The 13,005-nt window shown below is 42.3% G+C and overlaps 3 protein-coding genes across 6 annotated transcripts in view; 1 reads left to right on the top strand and 2 right to left on the bottom strand.

Annotated features, from left to right (window-relative positions):
* LOC126556100 (glycine receptor subunit alpha-1) overlaps nt 1–6,960 on the bottom strand; it is a 49,307-nt gene extending 42,347 nt beyond the window's left edge. The window contains exon 1 of the mRNA XM_050211302.1: nt 6,652–6,960. Coding sequence (XP_050067259.1) covers nt 6,652–6,728 — 77 coding nt within the window. The 5' untranslated portion in view covers nt 6,729–6,960. The remainder of the gene's footprint in view (nt 1–6,651) is intronic.
* The window catches only part of LOC126568810 (exportin-2), a 487,296-nt gene that overhangs the window by 134,392 nt on the left and 339,899 nt on the right, over nt 1–13,005 (bottom strand). The window lies entirely within an intron of this gene.
* LOC126568794 (chromatin-remodeling complex ATPase chain Iswi-like) overlaps nt 1–13,005 on the top strand; it is a 157,806-nt gene that overhangs the window by 96,830 nt on the left and 47,971 nt on the right. The window lies entirely within an intron of this gene.

Raw genomic sequence — 13,005 nt, 5'->3', positions numbered from 1 at the left:
ACGGCTATCGCTGCTCCACACCCACATGCTCTCCAAGAAACCGTGGAGCTGCTTTCTGGACGTATGAGGGGTTTGGTTATTTATTTTAGCTCCATTTGTTTGCTGCGTTGATTTAGCTCGACTTCGTCGTGCAGTTGAACCAGTACGATGCAAAGGAAACTGTTCACGCATTCCGGTAGGTCATGGTTCCGGAGTCTCAAGCGGAAGAATCAAAACTTCCGCGGACTACACATCCCTACATTTCACTCGAGGAAAGTATGTTAGCATAAACCGATGCGGACGCATGCAGAAAAACGTCAAACTTTCCATGCCACCTTTCCTCCGCCTCCACTAGGGACAGTGAGTGAGTGAACTTCTGCTCCATAAGCCTCCACGAGGGTTGAATGAATGGCGCAGGAGTTTGATGTTTGTTCACCAGGGCACCACGGGCCGCACGGCAGAATCGAACCACGAGCGCTCATGAATTATTTATAATGGGAACATTTAATTCCTTGCCCCACGCGTCCGCCGAGGGAGCGGTGTAGTGGCACCACTCTTGTGTTACACACGTTATCCTGTCGTTGAGTACATTTTCTTTTCCACAATGCCTCAAGTCTGCTTGTGTTTCGTATGTTTATGGAATGCGTCGCTGCAGACATTTTGTTGTGGTGGTAATATGTAAACGCGATGGCCTAGCAGCAGGTATGCTAGCTTCCATCCACCGGCACCTGCGTCTACCCTTTCGAAGGTATCGGTTATTAGCACATACTTAAGAAAACTACAATGTCGGTCTCGTATGTAAATAGTAGCGAGTTGATAGCGATTTAATACTTCTGCTGATAGGCTGTAAGTGGTGTTCGATGTTTTTTTTTTTGTAAATCATGTATGATTATTCAAAGCAATATAACTGATAAATTGCAGAATAGTATTGTTATGTCTACAATTCATCATCTTTAACGATTTTATTTACATTGAAAGCATGAAGATCGCCCAGGCCGTTTTATCAGAATTATTAAAAAAAAAAAATAACTCACGCTTTTTGTTTGGTTATTTGGGAGCTTTCAAGTCGTTTTGATATATTTAGAATGCAATTTTTGTATGCATGCATGAGCTGATAGCAATGATGCGCAAGTCCAACAAGCTAGCGTCGTTGGACTTGCTGATCTGAAGCGGATTAGGAGGACAAAACCCTTCCGCTGACTAACCTAGTTTTTAGACCACAACTCAATCTCACGCTGGATCTTTTTGCTCTTCATCTTCGTCGCCACAAACTTGAGAGATCACGGCCTGTACTTTATGGTTGTCACGAGAATTTATTTTCAAACATACCACCAGCGATATCTCTTCTGCACATCACTTTGATATTTAAATACTTCTATCTACTTCGAAGAACTTTGAAGATGTAATTCACGGCCAACAAATATGACAAAAAAAAACATGACGCGGCCCAGCATCCACAACACCGCAATTCGAAGATATCTGAGATAAAATAATCCAATAAACTAAACATGACTAATCCAAGAGTCCTGGAATCGAATCCTCAAATCTATCTACACTTGAATCTCAATCAAATAGTGTCCTTGTCGAGTCGGATCGGATCAGATCCGAATTCCAATCATTTTCTAATTCTAAAAATTTCACTTCTCGCTATAGAGAAGAGAGATTTTAATATTGTGAAATATAAAGCATCCTATTCAGAACGAAACCAGCTAGAATCTAAATCGAATCTAATCCAAATCGGATCGAATGCCAATAGAATCCGATATCGAATCGATCCTGATGGAATCCAAATTGGATCAAATCCTTTTATTACGATCCAATCCGCTTCGAATCTTTCTAGGGATTGAATCTTCGAATCTTCCAACACTACACCGGATTGCTCAGAACAAGTTGAATACTCTCAGACACATCTGAATCTATGCATAGAGGAAATGCTTTATTGTTGCATACTTTGACATGCGTTGCGTCACAGTGATGAGTCACAGTGATCGGTCTCCTAGTGATGCGTGCAAGGATGAAATGTTGTTTTCTCTTTGCTAGGGACCGGGACGGGTATGTTGATGTGTATCATGTACAACTATCGCGTATCATCTACGCATCCGCGAGTGTTGACGATCCGCAACAAAAACTTCGAGCGAATGGTCCAACAGTTACCACCCCATGCAGACAGCTTCTGGAAAACTGCAGAAGTTCTTCACACCAAACCTAGACCAGTACCATCACTCACAATAGCAACGAACCAGACGGCACACACACCAGCAGAAACCACCAGTGCTCATCAGATCGGTCTGTTGATGCAAAGTCCAAATGAGTCATCTGTGGCAGCCACTATTGACCGATTGGATGAGGACAACCCACCCTTTCCACCTGAAGACCGAACCACCATAGCAGAAGTGAAGGCTGCAGCCATGAGAATGAGGAACATGAAGGCCCCTGGTTTCGACGGCATCTTCTACATTCTCTTGATGAAACTGCAACCTCAGGCGCTTTCACTTCTGGTAAATCTATCTATAACCGTTGTTTTGATCTCTCCTATTTTCCACAGTCCTAGAAGAGCACCTACGTCATCGCGATCTTAAGTCAGGGAAGGATCAGGCACTGCCTGCTAGCTATCGACCCATCAGTCTGCTGAGTACAACTCCCGGTAAACTCTTCCAGAGATTAGTTTACTGGAGGCTTCGTGATGCAGTCGACGAGCGGCAACTCATTCCAGCGGAACAGTTCGGTTTACGGGCCTGCCATTCCTCCACACTACAGCTTCTTCGACTGAAGAACACCATCAACAATAATAGACGAGTCTCCAAATTCACCGCGCGCCGTTCTGCTGGACATTGAGAAAGCGTTCGACAACGTGTGGCACAACGGGCTCATCCACAAGTTGGGCAGGTTCGGCGTTCCAGCTCACCAGGTAAAGATCCTGCACAACTATCTAAAACAGCGGACGTACCGGGTCGTTGTTTCATCAAACACCCTTGGTGAAACTGCAGTACAGTCTCAGTGCAGTGCAGTATAGCACATTAGGGTCTCTGCTCTATCTGCTGTACACTGCGGACCTACCGGTTCTTCCCGCTGTTGCGCACATGTTCCTGTTCGCAGAGGACATGGCCATCGCGACGAAGCGTAGGACACCTACAGAGTTGAAGAACAGCTCATCAACCCACAAACACACAATATCGCCATAGACAGCATCCGGTTGCCGTGGAGATCCACGATCCGGTACCTCGGAGTCACTATTGACAACCAAATGCTGTTCAATGACCATACCAAAGAAAATTCCATCCGCTTACTCATATTATTGAGGAAGTTATATCCACTCATCTATAGATGCTCCAAGCTCCATTCAAAAAACAAACTAACCATCTGCAAACAGATCGTCCTGCCCACAGCAACGTACGGTATTCCTGTCTGGCGTTCCTGTGCAAGGACGAATCTGCGGAAGGTACAAACTAGCTGCAATAGATTCCTCCGACTCATCCTGGACGCTGGACACGGCTTGAAGAGCTCTATGATGAAGTCAACACAGCATCATTAGACGACATAACAGACAACATCATCAACCGGCTACAAGCATCAGTAGAAGCCTCATCTCACCAACTGGTCTCACCAAATGACTTATCATTCGTGATAGCTGCACATTTTTGCTTGATTCGCGATTTACAATTTTTTGCGTTTTGCCAATAAGTGAAATGTTACAGTCGTGCATTTACTATTGTAATTGCTTTTTTCGCTACTTAGACTTTAGAATCGAGTCATTTATTTTTATGTGGCCTTTGGATGCTACTAATACATTCAACCAGACATTCGTAGCAAACTTCACGTTGCAGATCAGTTTGGTTACCTTTCTGTTCAAGTTATACTGACAATTGCCATCTTCCCGCGTCCAGGAATGAATACGGTATTGAAATTATGGCAAGAACTTTCATTTGCAGCTGCTTGTTTTGCAGTTGATATAGACAACTTCCCTGAAGGAAGCAAACAAATTGGTTATGTTGTAGTTGTTCCTCCCAGTAACGGTAGTGTCGTCACTGTTACTAACCATGGAAACGATAGTAAATGCTGGTGTCCTTTCGTAAGTGACATAGGCACGTCTTTTAGCGAAAGCAAACTGTACAAGGAATGTGAAAAGTTCTGCACTGAGATGGAAAAGTTTGAGAAGAAATTGAAACAACTTGTTGTTAATTTTGAACAATTATTGTTAATCTCATTGCTCGGTTATTGACAATTGGTTAAATTGCTTTAAATCTAAGAGGAAGTTCCGATCAGCACTGCATTATAGGACGATTGCTTTATTGTTGGTAGATTCGATAAAATAAAAACTCGTACTCTCAGATTATCTGCTTCTATCTTCCCCCAATTGCTAGCCCAAAACGTGTGTACACCTTAACAGCTTTGGTTACTTATCTTTAAGAAGATTACTCAAGAGATATCCACAATATGACCTACATCGGTGTAATAATCTTTGGTTAAGGATCTTATTGGTACAAATGAACAGTAAACACCTGTTTTCAAGACTAAAGTTATTCCTGTCAGGGTTTTCTTCCATAAAGATCAATTAATAACATAAACATAAAGCAAATATCTAATATTATATATAAACAAAATTTAATACAAAGCATGTCGCGTAATATAGACTGGATCATTTTTTGCATCATTTCATGTTCGTGTTAGGCAAGCGAAACAAGCCACCTCGCCTAGTCCATATTCTAGAGCAACTCCAAAGACTTCCCCAGCCTACCAACATGACTGCAGAGTTTCCAAAAGGGTATTCAAAAAATTGACAGAAAATCAATGACTCCACCATTGTTCTGATGCCGCAAAACTCGCAAAGTTCAACCCGTCTGGACATGTTTCGATTTCTTATCGATGGTCTTGTATCACCCATTGAAACACCTGCCCCTGTTCGTGACAGCACTCAGACTAATCACCCAGACAGGTTTCGGTTGACGAGTCAGCGAAACGCTAAATGCAACGCACGAAAGTTAAACTCCCATCCCAGGAGAAAATGGTGGTTTGTTAAGTGGAATTTCTTTGTGTGACTGGTTTTGTTTCCTTGTTAAGCTTACAAACCTTATCATTAGTTACAGTTTACGATGTTGAAATACATCGCCCCTTGCGATCGTGTTAATTGTTTTCATCCAGAGGGATCCATAATATCCGCTAATGTCAACAATGAAACCAAATTCATTTTAGTTTGTATATGTTTTGACATAGCCTAAGAGACATGCTGCATGACATATCTCAAAATTGAGGTGACTAATTCACGTAGAGCTGGTATGATTTCTGGTTGGTTGGATTGAAGGCCAGCTCATAGATGCATAGAGCTTTTTTCGTCTATTGGTTTTAGATCGATAGCTATTTTGAAGGCGCCTGGATTTGGAACAAAAAACTCCAAAGATGACGCCACCAGCCAGCAACTAGCGTTAGCACAACTTATTGACGACTTGCTGCACATGCAACCGCTGGCCTTCGGTTAGTCATTGATAGGCTCGGCAGCGGAAACTTCGTCGTCCGATTGCCTTACTGCTAGGGTTTGTGGAACGAGTTGAAGTCAAAACTGCATCCACAGTTGCAATACTACCTTCTTGATAGCAAAAACCAACGAACAGTGGTGGTAAAAAGGGAGGAAAAAGAAAAAACAAAACACCACGGTAGAAATTGATTTTCGTTTACACCAAGTGAAGCCGGTTCGTTACCTTTCCGAGAGGACCGTCGCCACTGTATCAGCATGTGGCGAGTTTTGCTTAAGCACCATTTTTATTATGCATTATATCGAGTATTAAGGGATCGATTCTCCGACGCCACACCGTCATAAAAACTCTTCCCGCGTGTACACATGATTGGGCGAACTTTTCACGCCAAATCTGGTGTGCGTGCAGGATACAAACAAAAGCAAAAAATCTACCAACCTACGGAGCATACGTCATACCGTGGAAATGGCTTTGTATGCTAAATAATATATCTTGATTATGGTGTTTCTATCCCGAAAACCGATGAAAGGGTTTATCGTAGGGCATGGGTTTTTACATTAGAGAAAGTCATGGTTCAAGTTTTATAGGCTCATCTTGGTGAACAAATTGAATATGTTGAAGGAATATATTACCTTGGTTTTAAATCGAACTCACTGAACACACTTTTTCGTATAATTGAAACCTCATGCAAAATAAGGAAATATGAGGTCTTCAAACGGCAGGACTGAGGTTCAAATCTCATCCGGGCCGCCGTCACGTAGTGAGGACTGACTATTTTCGTAACTGATGTTGTATTTTCAACAAATCTAGCAAACCCTCCGATGGTCGACATGACCTTACAAGGTCAATAAGCCATGAAGAAGAAGAAGAAGATGATGATGAAGAAGAGGAAGAAGACGAAGAAGAAGAAGGAAGTCAACCCAAATTGCGAGGATTGTTCATTCAAAACTGTCAACAGTGGTGTCACACTTGGCTGCTTAATTTTAACGAGATAATAATTTACTTAAACTTTAAAATAATTTAAAAACGCAATAGAAACACCAATCCGGAGTTTATCTTAATAATCCGCTCTCACGACCTGTACCAACACTACACGCCTCCATTAGTAAAATTATTGTACTGAGTTAATAACACTTCACATGGATCATCTCATTGCATTGTTATAAGCAAATGGGCGTAAATAGCAAAACAACAACACACTCACCACAACACCAGCAGCGGTAGCAATGTCAACGTGATTGTTGTGCTTTTGGGAGTGCTCCGAATCACGGTGGCTGCCATTTTGTTCGTTACCGTGCTGCTCAGGCTTCGGGCTGGCCGGTGATGTTGGAGACACACCGCAAGCTCCGCCGTCTCCGCCGTCGCCGCGGCCGACGACGCCGCCTTCGACGTTGCGGTCGCGCCCACTGCTCTCGTGGTCGTGGTCCGGAGCTCCGCTGGGTGGAGTTTATAATCATTTCATGGTTGTTACGAGTGTGGCACGCACCGCCACGTCCGGTTGGCCGGTTGGTCACGGAAGCTTCTGTGTGATACGAGACAGTAAGCGATACTAATCAGGTGCGTTTCACTTCTTCTGGCTCGTTCTGCCAGCACACACACTGCACATCATCACTGACACGCTGTATCGAACCTTTTACAGATGAAGATCACTTTTAAATTCGTACACCATTAACCACCTAAAAGGGAACGATAATCACCGATTTATAGCAGGAAGAGCTGCCAGAATCTTCTCCAAACATCACACCCGACACTAATCGTCACATCCGATGGGAGGTCAAAGTAAGTCGCCACACTTGAATCGTACAGCACGTGTCGGAAATGGACACTAATCAAGTCGCGTACTTCATTGCCCACTCGGGCACACTTACTGGGATGGTTTTGTGACACTGTCACTGTGAAGTTTGCCGACCGGGGCTTGCACTTCGTAGCGAAATCAATTTATGCACGCCGGACAGATCACACGAAGAAGCAGTAGCGCATCGCCGTTGATGATCTGCTATCGCACTGACTGAGAACGTTTAGCATCCCATAACGCGTACGCGTGTGAGACTGATGGAAGAAGGTATGCGTTGGCATGACATCTGTTACGTAGAGACGGCATGCCTCCTGCTTACTTCTCCACGAACACTAGATCGCATTGTTCGCTACTGAGGCACGCGTTTTGCACTGGCATACGGAATCATACGTGTATTATGACTGCTGCTCCCATGGCTGACAAAAGACTCAACGAATGACGCTTTCGAATGATACCTTTTGGTTGGCAGAGTGAAAATTTGCATAATTTATCGTCTTGCTAGACACAGACGGGTAAATAATAACAAGGATGTCTCCAGGGTGTCTTTTTTCATTAAAAAACGGTTCATGGCCATCCGAGGTGATGGGCGAGGTTGATCTGTAGAAAGTTTGGTGAGGAAAGGCCGTAAAGCATTTACACCCTCCGTGCAACAGGTACTGCAGATTCATTGTCTACCGTCGGGAGGGCACTGTGTAACGTTTTGTCCAGGGAAATTGTCGATACATCTCGCAACAAAAGCGAGACAACTGATGCGAGTAAGTGCTAGAGGACAGTAAATAAATTTATTAATTATTTGGAATTTATTTGAGGACCTAATGAGGAATTGCATGTCTCCTTACAGGTGTACAGTGATGCCGTGACGTTCATTTATGCATGAGTTTCTATGGTGAGAGGTAGCAAACCAGACTGTTTGTTCATATTTAATCTCCACCATCGAAACTACTACTGGCTGCCCTTTTGGAATCGACACGAAACGGGAAGATTTCATCAAGATTTTATGAACAGCTTGCCGAGCTACATTCGTCGACAAACGAAAAAAACAAAAGAATTCTTGGAATTGGATCATCTAATCCATCAATTATATTCTAAGCAACACCACCCTTAAAGGTTAGACAAAGGCTTTAAAAGCTTTCTCTGAGCTTCCTCTGAGCATGTATGAAGCTATTTGCAGTTGTTATCTTATCGAGGTTCAATGTCTCACGTATGGCAAAACATGAATAATCAAATGACATCATCAATTACTTCCTGGAATGGAATGCATAAATGAAACGTTTTTACTGGTGGTACATTCGTGGGTTATTCCTTTACAATCGACAATAACACTTCTCGCAGTGACTGCTAAAACACGTAACGCCTGAAGGTATGCAAGACGCTTGTACTAGAAGTAGTGGCTTTAGATGCCATAAGATGCTGGTAAGTGAAAACATTTTATTAGATGTAATAATAATCCTGCAGCTTAAGTCTACGGTCATTTTTGACTTCAAAAATGGTGGCTTAAATTAATAAATTTTAAATCATTTAATGAAATATCAAAATTCAAACGTAGCTCCAAAACACCTACCAAGCAAAACGTGGTAGAAAATGTGGAATAATCTACCACTCAAAGGCTGTACCGTCTCACACTCCGCTGCTTCTTGATGTCTTCAATTTCTTTCGCTAATTGTATCCCAAGAGATTGGTGCCTGCTCGCTCGGCTTGGTTGTCCGTTTCTCTTTCAGCAAAGATACACCATGGCAGTTGCATTTTCACTGGTTACGAGCAACCAAGCGCAAACCACACTTATCGAATGACAAACCATCGTTCGGTTTCGTAAAAAAAAAAGAGGCAGGGAAAATCAAACAAGATGGAAGTGAAAAAAATGGAGACCGTTTTTCGATGTCACAAAGAGTATAATCGTTTAGTCGTTTTGTATTTTCATTTTCTTTAAGAGCGTTTGATCAACATAATTGAACTGTAAACAATATTTTTCTTGCTTATGAGCACATCAAAACGTTTGGTTTAACTGACCTCAATACACTCATATTTGTTTCAAGCTTTGTTTTCTAAGTCGTTTTGTCGTTGATGAAGTTATTACACTTTGTCGGGAAACGCAGCTGCAACGAAGAAAAGGTAGATAAACGATCTGGCTTGCGCACACACACACACAAACACGGCGAATCAAAACAAAATATCACATCCGGAATCATCGAATCCGGTAAACTGGTGGGAAGGTCCCAATCGGGCACTGAAACCGTGGACCCTATTTATAGTGCACCAATCAATACTTATTATATCAAATGGAAAACTCCCGTCTTTACGTTCGATGCACCGATTCTGCATTCGGTACAATTGGACGATTTTATTTGCATTTTCCTCATTGATTTGCATTGTTCCGTTACATGTGTTTCTGTGGTCGGAGTAAGTAAATCACGATAAGATTTAACCAAATGATGAAACCTGAATGACCTGAATAGATAATTAATTAAAAATACTACACCACCAAGCATATACGGAATATGGTGTCCTTTCAAGGCTCGGAGAAGGAAATGTGTTCGAATTGAAATATAAAATACTTTGTTTGTGAAATTGTGCTCAGTAAAGCAACCAGGCCGTAGTAATGAAATAGGAAAAAACTAAAAACAAATAATTTAAAATAAAGAAACGAGTAAAGGAAGTTAAAAACCTCATTGAAGTAACGAAATATTTCCAAAAAAAAGGAGTAAAATGAAAAACAAATGACAAAATAATCGCTTACTGTTGTTCATTGATTGTTTCCTTTGGGGGAACCAGCATCAATTTTCATTAGCTGCATATTTCTATTTATTTGATTTAAATTGAGCTTCCGCTCATAATCCCATCATTAGCCCATATCGCCATCCTTCAGCAACCGCCTCACAAGAAAGTGTGAACAAATCGCTAGGCAAATAAACGCCGTTTTATAGGTCCTCAGTCGGAAGTAGGCTTCGCGCTCCGGCTCACATTTATCGACGGCATGTCGACCTGAAGCTGATGATGTTTTTCCCTCTTTTTTTTTTTCAATTCCATTCCTTTGCACATTGTTTCACCTTTCAGGTAACTAATCCAATAGAATAAATAACAAAGAGAAAGCCCAAACAAGCGAAAGTGGCCGGAAGTTCTCAAGCACGGTTCATCAAGCTAACACGCATCCCGCGTATGCTTTATCGCTGAATACACGTAAATACACACACACAAACACACAAACAAACAAACACAAGGAAAACAACGAAAACAAGGTGAAAGAAAATCACACCGGTCAAACGCACCAGGCGCCTCCATCGTCCGGCGCGATGCACGGAATCGATGATAATATTTAATTACCGCTGCTGCTGACATGCGAAGGTTTGATCAGCAAGAGGGTTTGATTTTCATAATCCTCGCAACTTAAATCCACACCTTATAAACACATATACGTATACACATACACGCACAAATATCACAGCTGGTAAAGGTAAAAAGATTAAAAAAGCCACAGTCACAAGGAATTATTTTCGATTTCGACCATAAAGCCAAATTACATATTAATAGCAACAATAACGACTCGTACTGATTCTTCGCTTGCAATACACAAACAAACGAGCACACACACACACCGCCACGCGCTGACACATGCAATATCACACTAAAGAAAATGGGCGCGCTTATTTCTGACTGACGAACGTGCGAACCTCCCGACGTGCGGCCAACGACTGGGAAAGCTTCGTGTTGTTTGTTGTGAAACGTGTTGTGTTCGGCGCGAAAAGTGGATCGGATTTTGTTTCTTTTTTGTTTCTGCAAGCTTCGGCTCCCATACTTCGTGACGGACCCGTGTTGAATCGGGTGACGGGTTTGTGTGTTTCGGCGACCGGGCAAGCTTTTTCAACACGCGATCAGTCGCCCGCAGCCGGTGGAATGTTGCTTTATTCTTTGTTTGCGTTGTTATTTATTGTCACTTTTCGTTCAATCGATGCATCGCTCGCAAGGGAGAGAAGGAGAGAGAGAGAGAAACGTCGAGAAATGTCGTTTGATCGTTTGACACAATGGAACAACTGCAGCTAGTTCGGAAGCAAGCCTGGTGCACGCTTTAAATGTGCATCAACTGTGCTTAGGGAAGGTGAAGCTTGAGAGCGAGTCCTTTTTTTCCATGTCCTTGAGAGTATAGAACGTACAAGGTGAGACGGTTTCGTGCTAGAAATTCTAGCAAAGACCCACAGGACGACTTACACTACCGCCATGAATGAAAAATGCCCTACACTGTGGCCATCACAAACGGCCATCGATTACTGCCAGCCCATGTTGGGGCTGTGTGCTGTGCACGAAACTCGAAAAAAATAAGCAAAGCACAATGAAGACACATTATCATCTAGATTATTGATTACGATCAGCTGACCACGACCTCACCGGGAACACACGGCCACAAATCAAAGCAAAACAACACCAAACGGTCAGGCTTTGCTGTTTGTGCAGGACCTTAGTGCACGTGCTTACCACGCAGTGAATTGTACAACTTCACCGTTCGCTTGCTGAACAAATGGGGAGACAGCCTGGCGTCGAAAGCAATGACATTGCGTGACTCCCCGCACAAAACAGATCCTCTTTCGTATTGAGGTTAGCGTTTGAATCCTTCCTGAATGCTGCTACTGATGGTGGTCGGAAACATTGGCCACACTGCCTAGCGAGGGTCGAAAGGTAAACAATATACGGGCTGAATCTGATTAATTATGAAGTCACGATAAACAAATCACGATAGCAGGGTGTGTTTGTGTGTGGAGTAAGGAAAGCACTAAAACAGCGCCGGACATTCTATTTTATATGAAACATTCGAAAGTTGTTAACCAGCCCTAACTTACTTCGCTGTATTTTCCTTTGTATTTGTAAAGAAAAACAAAAAAAACTAATGAAAGTAAATTGCTCGTGCAAAGAATTCATTCGCCCTAGAAACGTTTTTACGCGCGTAAAAGCATGAAAGCTTTTATGCGAGCTTTGCATGCAAAGTTTTGCCAAGCGTTTCGTCGAAAGCTGTCAAACTGCTCGAATGTGCTCGATTTTGATGGGCGGTGGCAGAGGTGTCAAATTTGAAATAGAAAATCTTTTGAATCTTTTTATAAATCCAGCCGGAAAGTTATTTTCCAGATTTTTTTTTAAATCAAAGAAATAAAGAACTACTGAGTAGCCACTTTGAATGTTGTGTTCTTCTTCTTCTTGGCTTAACGACTCTTCTAGGTCAAGCCCACCGGCACGTAGTGCAATAATCAGTCTTCATTTCGGGGAAACGGTCCGGATGGGATTTGAAGCGCAGACTTGCCGTTCGAATCAATTTATTCTTATTTTTCTAATTAACGAAACATTTTGAAATGGTTTATTGTTTACTGTTCCTATTTGATATACATTCTCATTGTAGTGCATTCTCATTAAATGTAAACATTATTTTGTTTTAAAATAAAGATTAGCAATTTCAATTAATAAAATTGAAATAAATATTCTTTTAGCTGCAATACAACAGCAATACACATCAAAATCACAACTTAAATATAATTCACAGCCTAACTAACACGTATTTCCCCTCTTCAAAATCAATAAGTTTGCCCAACTAACCCTTCGTTCTTCACATTGGCAATGAACTAGCGCAACGAAAGTGATGTTGCCCGCTGGTAAAAGTACAAACACAGCTGGCCCGATGACAAATGGGAATCAAAACCGTCGTGACTCGGCATCCAATTCGCACCGAGCACCGCTTGAACGGCACTTTAGCACGTCGTCCGGCAACCGGTGCACATTTGCATTCCC

This window comes from Anopheles maculipalpis, chromosome 2RL (genome assembly GCF_943734695.1).
Source record: "Anopheles maculipalpis chromosome 2RL, idAnoMacuDA_375_x, whole genome shotgun sequence".
Taxonomy (NCBI): domain Eukaryota; kingdom Metazoa; phylum Arthropoda; class Insecta; order Diptera; family Culicidae; genus Anopheles; species Anopheles maculipalpis.
This window is presented reverse-complemented; position numbering and strand designations above follow the sequence as displayed.